At 41.2% G+C, this 23,269-nt stretch overlaps 1 protein-coding gene across 2 annotated transcripts in view; it reads left to right on the top strand.

The window, feature by feature from the left end:
• Positions 1 to 21,732, top strand: part of LOC121182909 (ephrin type-B receptor 1-like) — a 69,705-nt gene extending 47,973 nt beyond the window's left edge. For both annotated transcript variants that reach the window (XM_041039547.1, XM_041039548.1), the window contains exons 10-20: positions 5,240 to 5,405; positions 5,724 to 5,829; positions 6,371 to 6,432; positions 6,560 to 6,757; positions 9,977 to 10,224; positions 12,400 to 12,467; positions 13,147 to 13,294; positions 15,238 to 15,387; positions 19,991 to 20,187; positions 20,312 to 20,470; positions 21,621 to 21,732. In XM_041039547.1, the coding sequence (XP_040895481.1) occupies positions 5,240 to 5,405; positions 5,724 to 5,829; positions 6,371 to 6,432; positions 6,560 to 6,757; positions 9,977 to 10,224; positions 12,400 to 12,467; positions 13,147 to 13,294; positions 15,238 to 15,387; positions 19,991 to 20,187; positions 20,312 to 20,470; positions 21,621 to 21,732 (1,614 nt within the window). The remainder of the gene's footprint in view (positions 1 to 5,239; positions 5,406 to 5,723; positions 5,830 to 6,370; positions 6,433 to 6,559; positions 6,758 to 9,976; positions 10,225 to 12,399; positions 12,468 to 13,146; positions 13,295 to 15,237; positions 15,388 to 19,990; positions 20,188 to 20,311; positions 20,471 to 21,620) is intronic.
• Positions 21,733 to 23,269: the final 1,537 nt, after the last annotated feature.

The raw sequence follows: 23,269 nt of genomic DNA, 5'->3' as shown, positions 1-23,269 counted from the left end.
TGTTTTTATTTGTTGAAGTGGCCAGAACAACCTGTTAAGCTCTTCCTGACAGGTAACCTTTTGTGGTCACGCATATAGTCAGTCACAAAGGCTGAAGTCGTTTGCCTGGCACAAAACCTCTTAGGAAGGAGTTGTCTGTCTCTGTCACTGGAAACCATGGTGCATATCTGGTCTGCAGTGATGGTGGCAAATCAGAAAATGCTCATACAAAACAGTTACCCTGATCAGTTTAGGCACTGAAAATTACCTGTTTTGTTGTTGTAATGTGACGGCATGAAGGAATTATCATACATAGCAAAAAAGCTGCCGAAACATAAAAATGATAAATTTCTTGAGCAAGAACATGATTGGAACAATAGATGAACCTGTTGGTTGCTGCCTTGAATCCAGACCGTCTTTCTGGAGAATTTACAACTTTCACAAAGTTTGGAAACGTACTTTAGTCAAAGTGATCTGCACTGGCAGTGCACAGTCACCACTCAAGACAATTTTTACATGCACGCATTTTACATGCATGCCGCCTGGTTAGCTCAGTTGGTAGAGCACGAGATTCAATCTCTCGGGGTCGTGGGTTTGAGCCCCACTCCGGACGGCACCACCTCCCATGGGCTCACCACCTGTGGGAGGTGCCGTAGGACTTCGGTGCATTGTGGACTGGGCAGGAGTTGCCCCCGTGACCTGGGCCTGGACCCAGATAAGCGGCAGATCATGACATGACATGACATTTTACATGCAGCTGTTAGTTGAAAACACCATTTAAACAATATTTTGTTCATGCTGGAGAGACTGTTTGAATCTCGTCCCACCTCTGTCCACAACAGTTCAGCACAGACAAAGTACTATAGGACATTGTGCAAAATATTATAAGAAACCATTTGGGGCGGTTGCAGTGCTTGCAGTGATTTAAAAAAGGAAAAGATGTCACAGATGACAGAGTTGTAATGCAACCCAAAAAAAAAATCTTACAAGTATTCCTCACGAGGCAGGGGTGCTGCACCTGGGGATTGGAGTGCTTCTCAGCTCCCGTATTTCCCAAGGTTTTGGTGACAGTAAAGTTCCAGGGAAAGCAGACAAAGAAAGAGAAAGTTGAGATTCTGCCTCTCAGAGAGCAATTAGAGTGAGTCGAGAACAGAATGAGAAGCAGTGCACTCGCTGGGAGATGTACTGTAGCTGCAGTCTGACAGTCACAGATAAAACCCTTACTTAGTCAAAATCAGGGTAGCGGCTTTACTGCAAGTCGACCTTATTTGCTGTAACATTATTTAACATGGAAGCCAATTAAGACCCAGAATCAAAAGCTGACAGTTTGTTCTCTCATTATTTCTTCTTTTCATTCTTCTTCATTGATACACATCCTAAGAAAGGTGAAATGTTGTATTTTACAATGCAGACAAGCCAGCCACCTAAAGTGACTAATTTTAGCTCATAGCCTCAAGTGAAGAAGTCCTCAGGGAGCAGTTCTTTAAGCCTGGAATGAGAGAGGACAGGTTTTTCGTACCACACAGCTGCACTGTACCTCCTTTTCTGGTACTTTGTCATTTCTCCACCTTCCTTCCCTCCATTTTCTCCTCCATCCCTCCCTTACCTCCTCCTACCCTCTTAGCCACTCTATAGATAATGAGGTTTTAATGTAGTAAATTTGATATGGCACAGGGAGGCAGGATTTTTCCCCACTACTTATCTCTGGCTACCAGACCTTCCCAGATGGGCAGTCCCCTAACCTCTTCACTATGGCAAGTATAGAGCCAACCCCCCCACACATACCTCTCCAAATCCAAACCCCACCCCCTGACACAATACCCCCATTTCTGTGGCCACTTCCAAATATAACTCGCTATCTTATTCTCTCCCAGATTTTAACACTGCAGACTCTACAGTTGTGTAGATCAGTGTAGACCATGTGTCTTGTCCTTATTATCACAGTAGGATTAGTGGAGTCTGTCTTTTGTAACAGTACAGTGTATTAACAAAACACTAAAAGAAATTAGAGGGTTCAGTGATGCTAAACAGCTACTGTATGTAGACAGGAATGATGCTAATAGATGAAGTGATATAGTGAATAGCCATAAGAAGCAACAAAAGGGGTTTAAGACTGACAAGAGGGAGATGGGTGTTTGTTGCTGAGAATAATAATGGTAACAGTAATAAATACACAATCATCTTTAACCCCTTTTCAGTTATGTGCTGTTCTGATAACCCTCCTTCTCTCTAACCTCCCCCAACCCTCACCCCCCCTCCTTTTTCCCTCCTGAGCTCTCATCATCACCATCATCATCTCTCTTCCTCCCCTCTGAGCTCTGCCTTCAACCCCTCCACCCCCTCAACCTCCTTCATCCTCACGGCATGATTCCCTCCCCCTCCTTTCATGCCATCATCAGACCATATCTGTCGTTCTCTCTGGACCATTTCGATTTTTCCGCAGTAAAACCTTTTTATCTGAAAGAAACTGGTGACGGGAGGCACAGAAGGAGGGCACGAAAAGATTGAGGTAAAAGGTTGTAGCCTTGGGTTTATAAGACCGACCTGATAGGTCTGATGTTTAATCCACCTCAGGACAGCAGAGACAACCAAATGCTTGGTAGACCTGTGTTTGTGGGCAACAGCTAATTAACCGCATTATCACTTAATCATATTTTCAGGGAAAGGAGGAATGAATGGGTCAAAGAGGAGAGGAAAGAGGTGGAAAACAGAGAAAGGCGGAGCAGGAAGGAGGAGTGATACAAGAGACTTAGGGAAGAGAAATATGAAGTAGGTGGTGGTGGACAAAATGAATGATGACTGAAAGGTAGATGAGAGGAGGTGTAAGAGAGAGGAGTCAGACTTAAGGTGGAGGAGAGACATGAGGTGAAAATAGGGGTTCAGAAATTCAGAAAGAGATCAAGATAATGGGTGGAGTGTAAACAGAAGGTTCCTTCTACCTACATTGAAGAATTCTAATAGCAAAATGCCTTCTCAAAACCAGTGACCCATTAAGTCTGGATAATCTGCAGATGTTGTTGTGACTGGTTTTTATACAGACTACTGATCTAAAGTAGTTTCAGTTGAATCACCAGAATAAAATGAACAATATTTCTGAAAAGAACATTATGGCCCAAACGCAGACACAGACAACAAGGTGGTAAAGGAAAAGTGGGTTTGTTGTAGGAATAAGGGGCATGGTCACAGTGGCAGAGGTGGCTGGCAGACTGAGGCAGAGGGCAGGCAGGCAGGTGAGTGAGTGATCTGGATGGCAAGCTGAAGTGGCATGAGGAGACACAATGGAGAAGAGGGCACAGGGAATCCTGAAAACAAGGAAACACAGTTAGTACTGGCAAGTGGAAACAACTGGAATAGAATACTAGATAGAGGAGCACCTGAGAGAGTGACTGCCATGGAGGATGGCAGAACAGAACAGTCTGGCAATGAGTGGGTGAAGAGCTGGGGTTCTTGTGCTGCTGGATTGATGAGCTCATTGAAGATAGGTGTAGAGGTGAAGCAGGAGCCACAAGGGGGCAAGGGGGAGAGCCGTTCCCATGCCACAGACACACACGCGCATGCACACACACACACACACACGCAGACAGGGGAGGTGGAGACACAAGACAGTCAGAGAAAACAGGGAAACGCAGGGGAAAGCTGGAGTCACAGCCAGTCAATTCCCCAAATCACAAATAAGAAATATTCTCAGTCGTGGTTTTGTTTTGCCATGTAGATAGTTTTGGTTTTATGTGCATAGGTTTTGAGATATGGCCATTTTAAAACTTCTCCCCAATCCCAATACAATGAAGGTAAATATATACATTTGCTTATAATATATATAGTATATAATAATAATAATAATAATAATAATAATAATAATAATAATAATAATAAAAAGCAACTTTCAAAACAGTAGTTAGAATGTGTTACACAGAGCAAAGAAGGCCTAAAGATTAAATAAAAATCTAGGATAAAATATTAAAACACAACAAGGCAAAAAAAAATAAAACAAGACGTGTTACAAAATGACATAATATAAGTTATAAAATAACATGAAATTGCCTGTCTCTAGGAAGTGTGTTTTGAGAATTGATTTGAGGGTTGAGACTGACTTAGCGAGCCTAAGGCGTTCCAGAGTCAGGAAGCTCTGACAGTGAAGGATCTGTCACCTCTAGTTAACAAACTTTATCTAGGAACAGCCAAGAGATCCTTTCCAGAGGACCTCAGACTGCCATTTGGCTCAAGGACTGAGGACTGACTGAGTTCAGAAAGATAATTTTAAGCAATACCCCTGTTTAGCCGTGAATGTTACTAGATAAAATCGACAAAACAGTTCTAAAATGAACAGGGTTGATATGCAGGTTAGGTTAGGTTTTTATCAGTAGGTTTCGAACAAATATTGATAGGCTGCCAGGTTTATTGTACATTGACTTGCTAGATGGGAACTGGAGGAAATTGCTCGACATCCAACACTTAATCTTGCTGAAGAAGCTTATACATTTACTTTGACAACTGGTGTCAGCTGCTGTTATGGCTACATATAGCAGAGTGTCATCTGCATAGAAATGTAAATGTATTTTATATTTACAAATAATGTAAATATGGAATTATGCTGCTCATCAGACTAAAATATATTCACAGCAAAATGTCTTTCCAAAAACAGTGACGTGGTCACACTGGATAACCCATACACCACTATGTGAACAATTTTCATGGTGACCTTCTTTGAGTAGAAAGTAGGTCCAATAAAAGCTGTTAATAGTGATGCCCGTGGATTATTCAGAATAACTGGGACAGCCTTTCTGGGAAGATTCTGTCCACGTCTGTAGTTTTTGGGTGGAGGCGTGGATATCTCAGTATGAAAGAATAAAACCAAAATGATACCTTTTATAATGTACCACAAAACGTTATTTTCTTTTTTCTGTAGACAGACAGATCATTCAAGAGTGTGGTGCACAGACACAAAATGTAGCTTCTTTTTTTTCTGTTACAAAAAATGGAAAAAGAAAGAATGCAATAGAGACTGGCATGGTGTGACAAAGGCCAAATTCAAACTCAAGATGTTGCAGTTACTCCACGGTGTCTGTGGTGTCACAGTTTGAGAATGGTAGATGTCTCACTTTGGGCTGGAAGTTTGGAAGAATTAATCTTGTCTCAGCTGAAAGCCAAAACTGTACTGAGTACTGAATTTAATCTCCTTTAGTCTGTGACTGAAGAAGTATTATAGTCTGTGTTCGACCACTGTGAAACATCCATCTTTCTCTCTGTACTTTCCCCTCAGTCCCAGTCGTCAGTCCTGAACAGTTCAGTGGTGCAGAGCGAGACGCCCAATGTGGTTCTGGAGGGACTGAGGCCTGGGACCGGTTACGTGGTCCAGGTAAGGGCTCGTACAGTGGCCGGCTACGGAGCCTACAGCAAGGAGATGCTCTTCCAAACACTCACCGACGGTAAGTGGGTGAGTGGTTGGCTGGAGTGTGTGGAGGTGTGTGTGTGGGCGGAGGGTTTTAATGGTGGAGAGGTAAGAGCGTGCAGGACTGAGAGAGGGAATGTGAGAGGCTGAGCAAAAGTGAAAATCAGGCTGTGAAGTAAATAAATTCTGCCCTACTTCATGTGTCTGTGTGTGTGTCTGTACTCGCAGTCATGTAAAATCAGCCTTGTAAATGATTTTTATGTGTGTATATGAAAACAATACCTCTCTTTTCAATTTGTGTATCGTTGTGTGTGTGCGTGTGTGTGTGTGTGTGTGTGTGTGTGTGTTTCTGCAGATGAGTATAAGTCAGAGCTGGGCCAGCAGCTCTCCCTGATTGCAGGCTCTTTAGTAGGCGGAGTGTGTATCGTCTCATTGGTAGCTATTGCCATCATCTGTTCCAGGTAACACACACACACAATCTTACACACATACCACATCTTGTACACTGTTCTGTCTCCACAGTGATGGAATGTGTCACTCCCCATCTTTCGCCACTGGCTAAGAACCCACTTTTTCAGGATACGTCTGAAGTTTCTGTAACCCCATGACCCTCCCAGAAATAGCAAGTGACAATCTGTCTCTCATGTATGCGGTATAAGGTGTCTGTTGTGAAGATCAGTTGACATATTAGAATATTACAGAGCGCATTTCTTTGGTTCCATCCTCAAATGAAAGCAGGAAACAAGAGCTGACAACATAGAACTGTAACAAGTCACCCAATACTAATGAATTCCTTCAAGACTTTTCCTTTATCTGCAGCAGACTTTTTTTTTTTTTTTTTTTTTTAAACATTCAGGAGGACTATCTATTTTATCTCAGCCCAACTGAAGAGAAGACAACCAATTAGCATTTTATTCTCATAACATTTCAGACTTTTGGGGAAAATTTCTGTCTACTTGCCACTTTTCCCCAAAATCTCTCCATCTTTGTTTTTGTCTGTAGGAGAAGGCAGTTGAAAGAGAGTGTGTACGGTGACAAGCTGCCACAGTACAACACCGGAGGAGGTACGACTGATTCTGACACTTCTGCTGCACAAATTCATCTATTAAATAACATCCACCATTATACACCTTTATATACACCATATGTGTTTATGTTTTAACTTTCATTCTTTCTTATTTTCTTGTTCAGAGGTGACTCTGAGGCCTGATATGTTCAGTGGTCCCACCCCGACTGTGACCTTTCCCACCCTGTCTGAGGGTCACAGTTCACCAGGGGTCAAGATCTACATCGACCCCTTCACCTACGAGGACCCCAACGAGGCTGTGCGGGAGTTTGCCAAGGAAATTGACCCGTCCTGTGTCAAAATAGAGGAAGTCATCGGATCAGGTAGAGATTTTCATATGCTTAGTATCTTTTACCCTCTGGTTTACTCTTTCTCTCTCTCATGTTGATTCAATAAGCTGCTAAAAGAAAAACTCAATAAATGCCTCAAATGAAAATCGCCCATTGTTTTATTAGTTAGGGGAAAGTTAGAAAAGTAAACCCTGGTTTCCTTAATGAGACCGACTGTCACTTGAAACAGCAAATACTCTACAGTAAATGAATCAATTTCTTAAGCTGACAAACCTTTTGTGTCAATGAGAAAGATCTGGAAACACGCAATGCCAATTTATTATTTTGCTTTATTTTTTTCCTTTGAAGTCAGGAGAGATGTTTTATTCATGCTGAAAACTTTCACAGGAATAAATTAAAACTGTCTTCATGCATTCTCTTTGGCTATCTGAGCTCTCACTGTAAAAATGCTGTGTGATGTTTGGCAAATGTTGGATGTGAAATGGAGTCCCAGGGCTTCCTGTGATTTTTTTTTTTGGGGGGGGGGGTGATTTTGCATTTTAGCTGTTGGATGGAAAAAGGTGGAAACAAGAAATGAGGAAAAACTTTATAGTTCCTTTTACCACTGATCCCTGAATACATTATTGCCCACAAATATAACACAAGTATAAATATGTAAAACATAAACTCACCACACAAGCAAATGATACAAATACTTTTACACAATGTAGTGTGCATCCAGTGACAGCACAACACAGAATTAGGAATTCACCCAGCTATCATTAATCAACCCAGTCATCAGCTGTTGGCTGCATGTATAATACGGGACAGACACCTGGAAGCCCAAGCTACTGTATATTATAAAGGCAAAATTGTCCTCAAATAATCTCTGAAGTAAGTATTTATCACTTTCATCATTATTGCATTCCTCACTTCAAACCGTTCATTTTGTTTGCATTATGCAAAAGAAAGCTTTTGGGAACACGAAATACAAATAAAGACATTGCTCAGGCTCTGTAATAGAATATGATTTAAAAAAAAATGTCTTCCACTAAAGCTTGTTTCTGCCATGTGTCTGCACACATAATGTCCCAAAGTGTCCTTGTTATCTTGTTATTTAAGCAATAACTCATTATCTTTTGCACATTTTACTATTCGAAATTCGAGAAGTGATTTTTGTCCCAGACCTCAATCCATACTAGATGGAGGAATGTTTTTACTTCAGATGTTATAACCGTGATAAGTCATAACTTGTTTTCTTTGAACCAAAACCAATCAAACCCAAATGGGCCATGGAGCTCTGGGTGAAAAAGGTCATGAACCAGATTCAGACCCTCACTGCTGCAAGTGTGTGCTTTGGGCTTTGGTCTGTTGAGCCACTCTGAGAGGCTTTCTGTAATCCCTCCGTTTCTCGCTTTATTTCTCTCAGGGGGAAGGTTTCTCACCTCAGCCAGAGGTGACAGAGGAGGGATGAAAATGACGGGGAGGGAGGGGAAAATATGAGCCTATGTGATATGAGATGTGGTCGGACTTTTAGCCCTTAACCGGTCGAATCTCTCCCATTCTGCTGCGATCAAAAGTGAAAATGCTCTCTCTCTTTTTTTTTCCCTTCTCTGACTTTCTCTTCCTGTTTTTATTTGTGTCTTTCTTTGATTATTTCCTCTATCTTCATCTCTCTCTGTGATTCAGCCCCTCTGGAGTTTCAGAGCTTGTTTGCTTATAGAGAAATGCTAAAACAAAGAACCAACGGGGAAAAAAGCAGAACAACAGATCGAGGAGGGAAGATAAAAGAAGAGAGCACCCTGAGGAGATAATAAAAATATCTCACCTTACTCTCTATTCCTCTCCCTCTGTGATAACACACCTCTGTTTTATTCTTTCCTTATCACTATCACTCCTACTGTAAGAAATGTCCTTCTTAAAAAGCGCTTTTGACTAAAGATAAGTCCTGAAACACTTAAAGTAACAATACAAATGAGCAATAAAATTTCACCTGACAGCCCAGTTAATTTACACACGCTACAGTATATTTAGATGTACTGTAGACTGAAGACAAGATTTTACAACAAAGCCAATGAATATTTCTTCTCATGCTCCATCTTCTCCTTGACCACTTCTGTTTAGAAAAAAAGAAAGTGATATGTCATCTTGTCTCATTTCCATTCTTCACTCTTTCATTTCTACGCCCCCATCTCTCCTTCCTTCCCACATCCTCTCCTTCTTATTTTGCCCTTCATCATCCTCTCCTTCTGGTAGTTTACAGCACTGACAGTAGATAGTTTTTAATGAGCAGTGAGATGTGGAGCAGAGATCACAGTGAGACAGGACGACACAGCCTGTCATCCAATTCCCATCACTCATCCATTATTCACAAACCGATTTTTAGCTCTGGGATGAGGACTTTTATTTTGAAGTGATATTCGATTTTCATGTTCCCAAGCAACATGGGTGTGCGTTTATTTTGACAAAAGACATCTGTGTCTCCACTGAAAGTAAAATTTCTGTACATTGAACAAGTTCATTGAGGTTCAAACGGTTCATTTTCTCAACATCTTAACCAACCAGGACCAGCTAATTCATAGATATTGTGTCATTGAAATGACATTTTTGCTGTTGTGTGCAAAGCCATGTACCCTAATGGTGCCATCCCTTTTATCTCATTTACCACCTCTGCTGCACAGCCTTCTCTTATCCCTGAGTGGACTTCTTGGGGCGATTCCATTTTTGTTGTTCTTTCAGTCTGCAAAAAAAATACCATTAATATGCCCTTGAGCAGAACCCTCGACCCCAGTATGGACCGACAGAGCTGCTCAGAGTCCATTAGCATGAGACTGAAGGTGCAGAGGGCAGTTCCCAGGACAGAGGGTGTGTTTATGTGTTTAACACGCATTGCCCTTCACACTTCTCCCCAAATCAGCTGCTGTATAGAACATTACGCTCTGCCTTGTTTAATTGATGGGATGGGATGTTTAATCATGAAAGGCAGCCAAATGGTATGAACCTCAGCCCATCTGATTTCAAAGCTGACCCATTTCACATCGCAAAAATGTATTAAAATGTAATAATTTATTAGCCCCTTTATCGTGTAATAATTTATTTAATGGTTCTGAATTCAAGGGTGCATTGAAAAACATCATCCCCTAACAATGTACTTGTTGTACCTGCTGAGTCACTTGCTGTCTGAAGAGCCCTTGATGTACACTGTACTGTGTAATTTTGCTGTTAGACAGAATGCTTTCATTTCAAATCCCTTCATGCTTTCTCCTTCTTCAGGTGAGTTTGGCGAGGTGTACAAAGGCCGCCTGAAGCCTGTTGGGAAAAAAGAAATTCCTGTGGCCATCAAGACCCTGAAGGTGGGCTACTCTGAAAGGCAGAGGAGGGACTTCCTGTCCGAGGCATCAATCATGGGCCAGTTTGACCAACCAAACATCATCAGGCTGGAGGGCGTGGTCACCAAGAGCAGGCCCACGATGATCATCACAGAGTTCATGGAGAACGGAGCTCTTGACTCATTTCTCAGGGTAAATAACACGGTTTACATGTTGAGACAGGATTAAAACATTTCAGGACTGTGAATAAAGTTCTATTTAAAATAATACACACAAAAATAATGGACTTACAGGTTGAGTTTATGTATATTCTTATTGTATACATTAGGCAGTATGTTAGGCACTAGACTAACATACTAGCACTGAGACTTCATGGCATTCATGATACCATGGATAGTTTTTATTTATCAGTTAACTTAATACAAAGTGCAGTAAACAGGAGAAAACCTAAATCATTTCAATATATAGTGTGACCACCCTTTTTACCACCAGTTCTCCTGTGTACAGTTTTTCAAGGTACTTGACAGGTAGGTTTTTCCATTGCTGCTGTCTCTTCATGTAATCCCAGACTGACTCCATGATGTCAGGAACAGGGCTCTGTGGGGGCCAGACCATCTGCTGCAGGACTCCTTTTTCTTCATGTGTCTGAAGATAGCTCTTTATGACTCTGGCTGTATGTTTGAGGTCATTGTCAAGTTGCAGAATGAACTGTGGATCTGATCAGACGCAGAACATCTACAGTGACTAAAATTTTTGCACAGGACTGTATATAAACACTTATGTTCAGTCCAAAGTCACATGTAGTCCAGACATATAAAATACACATACGATACAGAGAAACAGGTGAAGAGTGGAGGATTGGGAATTTTTGGAGAAAGAGACAAAAAGACAGAAACAACCTCCTGCTCCCTTTTCTCCTCTCTTCCTGTGCTCCTTCCTCCTCATCCTGCCAGCCTGTCTGCCCATCAGTCTGTCCGTCTCTTTGATCCTGCCCTCCTTTCGAGGCGCCTCTAAAAACAGAGAGAGAAACTCTTTGATGTTCAGTTCTCACAGTGTGACCCCTTTTGACTCAGAAATCATCCGCTGACTCATACACACACTCACACACACACACACACACACACACACACACACACACACACACACACACACACACACACACACACACACACACACACACACAACACAAACACAATGATCGATCTCACTGGTGTTGCTGTCCTAGCATGACCATCTTGCAGGCACACTCAGACCTTGAAGGATCAATGCGTGTATGTGTCTGTGTGCACCTAGGAGAAGGTGTTGCCTGCAGAGGATTAGGCCAGAGGAGCATCAAAGGCACAGTTTGATGCACAAAGTGAATTAGAAGACACACAAACACCTTTGACTGCAGCTATGTCAGCGGGGATGTCAGGGATGTTTAGAGGAGACAGAGATGGTCTGGTCCGAAGGTGAAAGAGTGAAAGCACAGAATCAGTCCTCGTTTGATTACTTCACCTTAAAAGCATCTTTGGTTAACTGTACTTTTCTTCAACGGGAAAAACAACATAATTAACTCTGAAGTTCTTAACAAGTGTGTAGGTGTGGGTATGTGTGTGTGTGTGTGTGTGTGTGTGTGTGTGTGTGTGTGTGTGTGTGTGTAGGTGTGGGTGTGGGTGTGGGTATGTGTGTGCGTGTGTGTGTGTATTTTTTTCTTAAACTTTATTCATAATGTGTATTTTTCATCATTTCATGGTTTGTATACAGGGGTTGTATCGGCAGTCACACTGTGAGAACATGGTCGTTAGCCTCATTCGGCTGCTGGTGGACGCGTCTTACGGTGCAGTGTAGGACAACCACTTAGGACTGACAACAAAAGATTTTCCATTTTCCACGTCCCTCTCAGGATTGTCAACTTTCATCTCAGGCGGCCAAAAATCGCACGGCATAAATGGGCCTTAACACTAACTCAAGATCAAGGACCGTAAAAAAGTTTTGAGAATTGAATCATTAAAATTGTTCAATTGAAGTTAATCCATGAAAATTTAATGGATTAAAATACACTTCTATAGCAATAGCAATGATAAGAGTGTGCTTAAATATGGTTCCTTTTTCCCTTAATTACATTACAGTCACATTTTGTTACACGCATTATGTCCACGTAAATGTTCTCTCACAGAGCACAGACCGCTGACGCTACACCACGAGCTGAGTGGAAAAGCGTACTTTCTTCTCAGAAAAATGGTTTGTTGTTGCTTCTGTCATAAGACCTTCTGTGAAATGCCAACATATCTTTTCACATGCTAAACTTTCTCTAAATAGCTGAAATGAAAAGTTCTGATTACGGTAAGATAAAAATAATCCTGTCATGGTTCATGGTTTTTGCAGCAGAATGATGGGCAGTTCCCAGTGATCCAGCTGGTTGGTATGCTGAGGGGCATTGCATCCGGAATGAGGTATACACACACACACACACACACACACACACACACATGCACACACACACACACATACACCCACATACACATTCCTGCTATATATATCCATGTTATTATAAAGATGAAGAACAAACTTTTTTTAAAAAAATTGTTCAGTGATTGTTATGAGAAGTTAGATTTCTTTGTATCAATGCCACTTCTATCATACTGAGACTTCACGTGGTGAGTTCCAATACTGTTCGGTCTAGTGTTATAATCAATCAGACATCAGCAGCTTGAGATATGCTGCCTCCACATCCTGCAAACTCTCTTTCTAACTCACACAATGTCACTCACACAAACACACATGAAAAAAAAAAAGAAACACAAACTCTGAAACATATTGTACAATAGGCTGTTTATTCGAGGTAATAGCACCACAACTTGTCGGCTTGGCAGCTTGAAACACACACACACACGCACATTAGATCCTATCTGTGTTTTATTGCAGGTATCTGGCTGCGATAGCACACAATCATGTTCATGTACACAAACATTAAATCCCTTTCCTATTTTATCGAAGGTAGCTGGCAGTGATGACACACACACACACGTACAGTGACACGCATACACACACTAAATCCCATTACCTTTTTATAGTAGCCCAGGTAGCTGGCTACAGATAACATTCACACAATAAATCCCGTTGATGTTACAGGTACCTAGCGGAGATGAGTTATGTTCACCGTGACCTGGCAGCTCGGAACATCTTGGTTAACAGTAACCTGGTGTGCAAGGTGTCTGACTTTGGCTTATCTCGATATCTAGAGGAGGACACCTCTGACCCCACCTACACCAGCTCACTGGTAAGGACACAGGCAGAGAACAGGCTAAAGGACACACAAATGCTGTAGTCCTACTGTGGCCAGATGGAGGGCAAACTGCCAGCTCATCGCTGTTTCATTCATTCATCACATACATAAAAGCAACACTAAAATCCCATGGTCATGCTAGCAGCACTGTGAAGCTGTAATGCCTACAACTCATAGGAAAATGAAATAGTTGACTGGATGAAAAATTGATAACTTTGCAGATGTTAGGTCCTTACTACTAGTGGGACAATGCATGCAATGCTTGTCCTGAGGGTGGTGCCAGAAGGTGGTAGTTCAATGGACATTTTAAGAAACATCTCTCTACGATTGTCAGACTCACTCATTTCATTCTCAGACTCACCTTTCATTGTGTGCGTCATCAGTCTCAGCTGTGCTTAGACTGTGCTGTGATTTGAGCTGAATGCTAATGGTAGCAGGTTAATGTGTGTACAGTAAGGGACACTAATCTTTATATACAGCTGATGATGAAGAACCGCAGGAAACAAACAAATCTTTCAACAGCACTTCCACCACTTCTCACTTGTCCCTGTGGGTGTGTTGATGCTCACAAACACATGTTGTTCTTGTTTTTGTATCTCTAGTCTTGGAGGTGAGGGATATGCAATTTTTTCAACTTTTGACCCTAGCGTCTTTTCACGCCACCGATCCATCCTGAATCCCCCGCTATCCCACGTTACATGGAGGGATGATTTCCTCATGCTCCATAAACAATAAGTTGTGCCATCCCCTCATCAGTCATTCAGTCACCAGTTTTAGAGATATACTGTCATTAACAGAAGTGTTGGGTCAGGTGACAGTTTGAACTCATGGTGGCACTATATGAAAAGTCAGAAGACCATTGTAGTCAGTAACACGCCAGAAGCCTCATTCCTTTCCAAAACCTGCAATCAAAAATTCACACCCAGTTCACACCTGATTGACTAGCTGTGTTGTGGTGGGAATCCTCTCTCTCAACTTTAAAACTTTCTTTTTCCACTTAATATGCCATATTAAACGATACATTGAATCTCTCCTCTCTCTATGGCAGCTGGCCTTCAAAATTCTGATTTAGTATAATCCATCTCTTGCAGTAGGATTCATCCTCTAAGGACCACGAATGTCTGCACCAAATTTAATGGAAATCCATCAAGTTGTTGTTGAGATATTTCACTTTGGACAAAAGTGTTGCACCGACTGATGGATGGAAGGACATTACCATAGAGCCACCTAGCTAAAAAAGTAATCAGTTTGAAGGCATTGTGTGACTGCTCATAAGAATTTCCTTGAATTTTGAAAGTGTAAAAGATTATAGTTTACAGAGATGATTTATTCCTACAAGGATGAAGCACAGCCAAACTAATATATAGCAATGCTTCCTATTCTCTTAGACCCATCAGCAGTGAGAAAAACAAAGCTTTTGTTTAGTCACTGCTTTGTCTTCATTAGAAAAGACAAGAAGAAACAAATGTGGATGTACAGCATGTATGTGGAACAGATGCATGTTATCCACACATCAAACATCTGCTTTGTTTTCTCTCTCTAAAAAAACACAGCAGAAGAAAACTACGTATATTTAGATTTATCTTTAAGTACATCTTTTTCCCACTGAACATTGTAATGAGGCTACATAGTGAATACAGCAGGTGACTCATGGACTGAGGCAGCCGTGTACATACTGTATGAAATCAAGCACACGCACATTTCTCATCATTGCGTCTGGTAATGATTGTGATGACCATTACATTAAAAGTCAGTCGTCACCTTGGTGTTTATTACATATTATGGCAGATAAATGGCCCATCTATGGCCTCTGTGTAGTACTGTGTGGCGGATGTGAAAGCATGGACATCAAAAGTGGAACTATAAAGCCTTTTTCTTTTTCTTTAAATTTCTTTCTTGTCCCTTTCTTCTCCTCTTTTTCCTTTTTTTTCTCTCAGGGTGGTAAAATCCCAGTGCGGTGGACGGCTCCAGAGGCTATCGCCTACAGGAAGTTCACGTCAGCGTCAGATGTCTGGAGTTATGGGATTGTCACCTGGGAGGTGATGTCATACGGAGAGAGACCTTACTGGGACATGAGCAATCAAGATGTAAGTCACCACCTGCTTGTGTGTGTGTGTGTGTGTGTGTGTGTGTGTGTGTGTGTGTGTGTGTGTGTGTGTGTGTGTGAGAGAGAGAGAGAGAGAGAGAGAGAGACAAGATAAAGAAAGAGAGAGAATCTTGTCTCTTGTTGTCTTGTGTTCTCATTGATGTCTGTGACTGTACAAGAATGTGTACGTTTACCCTTATTTTTTTCAGTCGCACAGTCTTTCTAGAGTGTGTGTGTGTGTGTTTGGGTTGGGGGCGTGATTGTTTGTTTCCTTTGCCGCCTGTCACAGCAGGGTTTCTGCATGTCAAAGAAACACATGGAAAATGAGGACATCAATTTAAGTGTCACAGAAATGTTTGTTCCCCTGAAACACCAGACCAAAAGGCATCACAATTTTCTTTTCCAGCTGATCTTTTCTTCAGGGAATAGTGTAATATCTTGACACTTGTTTTTTCCCAATTACCTTCACAGTATGATCAATCTGCTGCAGTGTTTCTATACCTTCTTATTTTATGCTGGCATCATGCTGATGTTAAGTGGTTTTGAAAATATATTTATCCTTAGTAGGAGTGATCAGCAGTTTTCAAAACAAGAAGTGCACAATTCCCTGCAATTCTTGTGTTAACATAACATAAAAAAAACACTCTCTCATCCCTTCTTTAGGCTGAGTATTCAATTTTACTGTCAAACCTAAAGGGGATAAAGTACATGAAAAAGGAGGTTCCAGAAGATCGGATTGCTGACATTTTTATTTTTAGGTTTCTATTTCCGAGAAGAAATGTGATACACAGATTATAGTTAGTTTTGGCACTAAACCCCACTTCAAAGCACTGAGACTCCAAATTCTTGCTTGACACGGAACAGCCTGGGAATTTTACAACCTTTAGTGTAAAGTTTAAACTTTAAAATAAATTTAGTTGCTCCACAAATTCTGCCAAAGGACTATTGAGTGACTTCAGCTGTGTTTATCACTTGGAAGATATGCTTAATCAAAGCTCTTTTAAAAAAATATTTATACTTGTTGTTGCTTATTTCTCCCAGTACGACCACATTTTCAGACCACAGGTCCACTCCAGCAATGCTTTAACTGCTTTAGTCTTCATTAACTTATATGTGAAGTTTTCTCTGTCCGGTTAGCTGTCCCATTTTTGTCTGCAAAGAACCATTTCCCTGTCTAGCATTTAGATCACCTTAACCATCTCTTTTCCCTTGTTTCACACTTTTCCCCCATCTCTTCCCTCTCCCCTGCTGTTTCTGCTCGCCTCCTCCTCCTTGCAGCCTCACCCTTTATTCCCCCATGGTTGCTCCTGAGCAATAGAATCAGCCTATGCAGCAGTAATGACAGGGAGTCAGTATAATGACAGAGCCAGTTTTATAATGGCACAGCCAGTGTATAATGATGGAGAAAGTGTGTTACTACTATAGCTAACGAGGGTCTGTTGGGGCATTAACTATGCATGAACCTCACACCCTAAACTCACACATACCACACACACACCTAAACCACACACATGCAAGCCGACATGCGTCAAGGCACACGCACACAATTTCAAAGAACACGGAACGGTGAAATTGTCAGCGGAGCCGCCACAGGTGCTGTGTTCGACATGAATTAATCATGAAAGAGACCTGTGATGTTTCACTACAGTCGCTGCTATTGTGATTGACAGTGGTGCTTAGAGAGAGAATTTATGTGGCACAAAGCCTGAGAAGTGTGTCGGGGTCAAGCAGAGTTCACTCAGCGAGCAGACAAATCCCCGGCGCTGCATTTACAGTGGTAGAAGTGTCGCAATTCCCTCAGCTTACCATTAGATAGGCTTACACGTTCACTGCTCCTGCCTCTGCCTTGTGAGTTGAAATCTACGAGAAACGTTGCTAAAAAAACATGTTGAGGTTTTTATTTCAAGATATTTTATGACACTTCACCTTTCTTAAAGGCACAATCCGTCATTAAAATGTGAACAAAAATAGCAGCAAAATTCAAAACACAGACCACAGCGCACTTGGCAGAAAAGGTGTAGTGAAAACAAGGTTTAGGTCAACGATCAAAGCAAGGAGAGGCAAACAAGTCCAGGGGGGTAAAAGCAAACAGGCAAAAGTCCAAAAACAGGCCGAGGTTATAAACTGAGGTCGGCAGGAAAACAAGACAAAAGGCTGGAATGCTTTGGCAGGAAGCCATAACAGAAGAATTGGCAGTACTGAGGCAAAAAAAAAAAAAAACCTGATTCAGATTTGATTGACTTTAATTACAAAGCAAAAAATACAGCAAGTACAAAACAACGCCAATGGCAGGAATGAAGTGCAACATAAATTGCCTAAATAAAGCCAGAACATTCTTAAAGAAGTCAACTAATTTCAGATTTTAGCTCATAAAAATACGTACATACTATACATACTATAATAATAATACAATAATCCGTTTAAAGTAGACCTACAATGATTGATCAATTTGTTGAACTTTATAGTAAATTGAATGTTTTGGGATTTATTGGATGGACAAAACAAAACATTTAAAGTGCTCTAGAATATTGTAAGGGGCGTTTTTCAAAGTTTACTGATGTTTTATATACCTAATGATTAATAAATTAATTGAAAAAATAACCTGTAGCATCGATAATGAAAATAATCGTTAGTTGCAGCCCTAAATCAAATCAATATTTTTTGTCACTTTTCGAGCAAAAATGCCATCCATTCTCAAATGTCAGGATTTGATGCATCTCTTTGCCATGTATGATAGTAAATTAAATATCTTAAACAAACAGTGGTGTTTAACATTGAAATTAATATTCAAATTTATTTTGAAATGTTATAACTAAATAAATGTTAAAAATGTATTGTATTCTTAAATATCTGGGACTCCCCACCAGTCAGTTAGAAATGAAGGACCCTGTTAGATGAGAAGTGAAACATCTTCAAGACCCTAAAGCCTTAGTGCAGCGCTTATAAAAACTGGATGTGATGTGTGAAAAAAAAAAGCTGCAAAATTGGCTGAAGATAATGTCTGAAAGCTTTACCAATACAGAACATGTTAGGTGCTGCTACTTGGGGCGCCACACCCCAAAGTGAGCTTTAGACATAACAACAATCATAGTTAGAGTTGGGGAGACATTTTACATTCCTGACACAGAGAGCTGAATAATTGGAGGCAATGATCCTTGAACTTGATATTTCCTTTCTTTAATTATTTTGTAGGGTGGTAAGACAGCATCCATTACATTTAGGTATGCTGGTGTATTTAGCATTACCTCTCTCCAATACAAAACTCCTGCCTAAACGTTTTCACAGAAAAACCTTGAAAGATCTGTATCGTCCTCAATACCTGCAATGGCGTAATGAAATCAGAAGCTTCTCTCTGTCCAACTGCCTGCTTCGACATCAGATTCTTCAGCAGGCATCATTGCTGCTTAGCGATGAAAATCTGGATATACTGAGTGACTTCATGCTGTGTGAGGATGAAGCTCTCAAATGGAAATGGAGATTCTTCTGTAACAAAAAATACACCTGTCTTATCAGCTGAAATCTCAGAGGAGCTGAGAAAACAATCCCTTCCCTACTGCAGTGTCATCTGCCTGGAGGAAGTGAGGAAGTGACAAATCAAAACTTGAGAGCAAAATCTAAACTGTCGCCTAAACAGCAGCAAGAAAGCTGGACTCAGCTTTGGCTCGCTCTCTTTTTTTTTTTCTTATTTCATTTCTTTGATATTCTGAGCATCACAGAGCAGCACCATGCTGTGTGCAATTTACTGATGTCATATCACAAGATTAAATTTCTTTCAAAATATTTTCTCCCCTCTGTCATTTATATCTCCCATTTCTCCTTGCGTGTTTAAAAAACACACAAGAAGAAAAACACTTTTTTTTCCTGCCGTCTGTAAGTATTCGACAAATATATGTAAGAAAAAAAACAAAAAAAAAAGAACAAAGATTGTTGTATTTATATACTAAAATCCTCCTCTTATCTCTTCTGGTGAAACATGAAAATGCACTCAGGAACATATACATAAACCTTAACCAATCAATCAAATGTGATTTTAATTCATATACAACCACGCTTCGTACACATCGTTGTAAGAGCTTTGTCACGGATCAGAGATACTTGTTTGGCTATCACGCTGCAAAAACTTAACATTGTAACAGCAGCCGTGGATGCAGCCTAAGTGGTTAGAATTTATTCATTTCTCCCTCTTTCTCTGCTTCCTGATCCAGCGACGTGGGTGATGGAGGTGTGGGTGGAGGCAAACAGCCCTTTACAATTGAATAGAGGGTTGTATTCAGCTGTGGTTCTCCAGAGACTCCATGCTCACAAAGCAACAGCTGCTTTAAAGCGATCAGATCCTTCATCATTTGTTCAAAACCCTCTGGAAATTTGTACCTCACCTGCAGATTTCAAATCAACTGAGACCATGTCACATAATGGAAGCTAACATGTCATTTCACTGTGTCCGCTTGAGGGCACCAGAACAAGGTGGAGACATTGATTATAGCAGCTTTAGAAAGAATGATATCTAAATAGATCAATGATGTTCAGCATTTTGAAACAGTTTGTGTCCACTTGTCTTTTCCTTTGTCATTGTCCCTTTTTTCCCCTCTCCCACCGTGTCCCAGGTGATAAATGCCATAGAGCAGGATTTCAGGCTGCCGGCTCCGATGGACTGTCCAGTAGTCCTGCACCAGCTGATGCTGGACTGCTGGCAGAAAGACAGGAACGCTCGGCCAAAGTTCCCCGATATCGTCAGCATGTTGGACAAAATGATACGCAATCCTGCATCTCTCAAAGCCGGTACCAACAACGTGGCCCCTGGGTGAGGAGAGATATGAACTCATTTACATACACAAACACACTCTTCCTGTCTCAACCCTCGGTTTCAGTGACAGTGTTTTTTTTTTTCTAACTGCTCTATATCCAATGGTATCCACTTTCTGCAGTCCTTCCCCTCATCCCTTGTTAGACCGTGGAGCTCCAGACCTGAGCAGGGTGAGCTCAGTAGAAGACTGGCTGGCTGCTCTGAAGATGACCCAGTATCGAGACTCCTTCCTGGGCTCTGGTTTCACCTCTTTGCCGCTTGTCACACAAATCACAGCCGAGTAGGTCTACCCATTAAACTGCCTTTCTCTTTTTGTCTGTCTGCCTCTCTCTCTGCTTGCGTCTCGCACTGCTCAGCTGCCAAGTCGGCGTCTTGTTAGTTGGATGACTGGCAGGGCAGCTGGTTGGCTGGCTGCTGGTCCATGTGTACGCCTGTCTGTCTCTCTGAACAATCTCCCTGGCTCACTCACTTCCATTCTTTCTTCCTCTTTTTATCATGCTATAAAATACTATGAGCACCATTACCATCAGTATATCACTGTCAAATAAATAGTGACTGTCCTATACACAGATTAAACCACTGTCCTCCAAGTTGCATGAGCAGTGCTGCCATTTTCACCATTTTTCCCATAATCTCTAGCTTTCATGTACCTCTGCTCCACACCTGGTGTTTCTGCTTGTGGTTTGTTCGCTCTTTCAGTGTTTTACTACTAAAACAATCAGTGTAAGAAGTGAGTTTTTCCATAATGTTTAATTCTTAACACCATCTGTCACTGTGAGAAATTCTGGAAGTTTTAGCTTTGTTTACTCGGTAATGAATGTACTATGGGTTTGCATTTTGTCAATAGCCATTTTAATCGCTCTTTCACTGCCTGCTGCCTACCTGCTGGGTACGAAATGAGCCTTTAGCCCTGACCTCTAAACTCTTCAGTCAATAAATAGTCCATCAGAGGTTCTTGCAATTACCTTTGACCAAGGCACCAACATCAGACTTGGACTTTGTCCCAGTACTGGGCACCGTCACTGTCCACTGCTCCTAAATAGAGTGGGTCAAACACAGAGAATTAATTTCCCCATAGGGATTAATTAAGTACACTTTAACATAGTACCCGTGTGGAGACAGCAGATTAGAGGGGTATGAGCCGGTGAAATTTATTTAACACACTTTTCATGCAGAATGCACCACTACTTTGGGAATAATGGATGAGAAACTTACCAGAACTCACTTTTCTTGTTTTGTTTTGTTTTGTTTTTTAAATGTCCTCTTTGCCTTTTTCATTACTTAATCCAAACACTCTTTCATTTATTTTAGCTTATTTTCAGATTTATTTTTGTTAAAATCCTGCAAATAGTACCTTTAATTACAGTTACGTTGATATGACATTTTTCTGATGATAATGCAGCCGCGTATCTGTTTCTGTGCTTCCCCAGAGATCTTCAGAGAATCGGAGTGTCTCTTGCGGGACACCAGAAGAAAATCCTGACCAGTGTTCAGCTGATGAGGCACCACGTTGATGACCAATCTCCCACTGAATCTGTGTAAACACACAGAGGAGTGATACAGTATGAAATAGTTTGACTAGTGTACAGTCAGTGAAGGAGCCGGCTGTCGTCTTTACACGAATGTTTTACACTCATACACTTCAGTTTTCTGCTCATGGAAATCTCAACCACTTTACATGTCTTTAAACTGTGGCCAGACTGTGGCCGTTTATGTGTCTGCATGGCCTGATCTCTCCTTCAGTGACTGGACAGACTTCTCTCATGCCATTTGGCTTCCCAAATTGAGCTACAATCAAGTGGCAGTGCAAGAGCCACTGACTGAAAACAAAAAAAAAAAAAAATAGTATCAGGACTTTCCTGTCTTTGGGTCTTTTTAGTGGCTACATTCATAAACCCCCATCCTCTCTCACACAACCAACTTGACTGAACAAGATTGATTCAAGGACGACATGGCCTAGTTTTCATGCAAGGATAAATCACACAAAGATACGACTGTGTGAACAGCCATTTATATGACGGGACACAAACTGGACCAAAGGCCTGACAAACTGTCTATAAAGCAGTGTTACTCGACACAAGGACCTAAGAAGGCCTTGTTATCTCCAGTATGTTTTGTTCTGTGCGTTGGTGAAAATTACCACCAGTTGAATCCAGACAAAAGCCAACAGTTAAATGCCACTTTTTTTTTTTTTTAAATCTATCTTCATATTGAAGAGTCTGTACATATTATGATATGGGATATTTATTTCCTAGATGCTCATTTGCTTTCACTTCTGCCAACAGCATCAGGCAATTAATTGTCACTGGAGTATTTGTGAGTTTTCTGTGATTATCTTCTTCTGCCTGACTCATCACTGGAACAAACTTTGAATTGCTGTGGACTGCGGACAAAAAAAAAAAAAAAGAAAAGGAAAAAATAGGTTTCATAGTGCTATCTTTTTGTACTTTCCATCCAGCCGTGAATAGATAAACTCTTCCATGCAGAGAGCTAGCAACGCCTGTCCTACTTAAAATACTTAATTCAGAGGGAACTCATAATGGATGATGTTTTACAATCAGCACTAATGCCCTCTGAGTAAAGCCAATTACGGACCACAAAACGGCAACAAAATCAGACAAAGAAATATTACACCATAGCGGTGTAAATCTAAGTCACTTCCCAAGCTAGGAAGGAAGGCAACTGCACACTTAGAACAGAAGAAGACATGGAAGAACAGCGTAAGAGACTGTGTATATTGAGTCATCACCAGCTGCTGAGACGCACCTGTAGTGAACGCACTGCAGCGGCCAGAGAATCTCAAAACGCAGAAAAGGTACTTGTGATTTGGCTGCAAACCTTAAAGCTGACTGCCAGTTGAGCATTAGTACAACTCATGAACAAACCAGAAATCCAGTGCTCATGTTACTGTCCACGCATAAAACAAATCTCATTTCTGTCAGAACTGTATGGCTGCCGTCCAGATGCTAATCATCATTGTGCAGCAGACAGGGAGGCAGGCAGACACACAGGCAGGGTCCTTGGCATTCATTTTTTTTTTCTTTTTTTTGATTCATTGGCTGCCGGACATGTCATTGTT

The sequence above is a fragment of the Toxotes jaculatrix genome, chromosome 6, assembly GCF_017976425.1.
Source record: "Toxotes jaculatrix isolate fToxJac2 chromosome 6, fToxJac2.pri, whole genome shotgun sequence".
Classification (NCBI taxonomy): Eukaryota; Metazoa; Chordata; class Actinopteri; family Toxotidae; genus Toxotes; species Toxotes jaculatrix.
The sequence above is the reverse complement of the archived record's forward strand: the minus strand, read 5'-3'. Positions and strand labels throughout refer to the sequence as shown.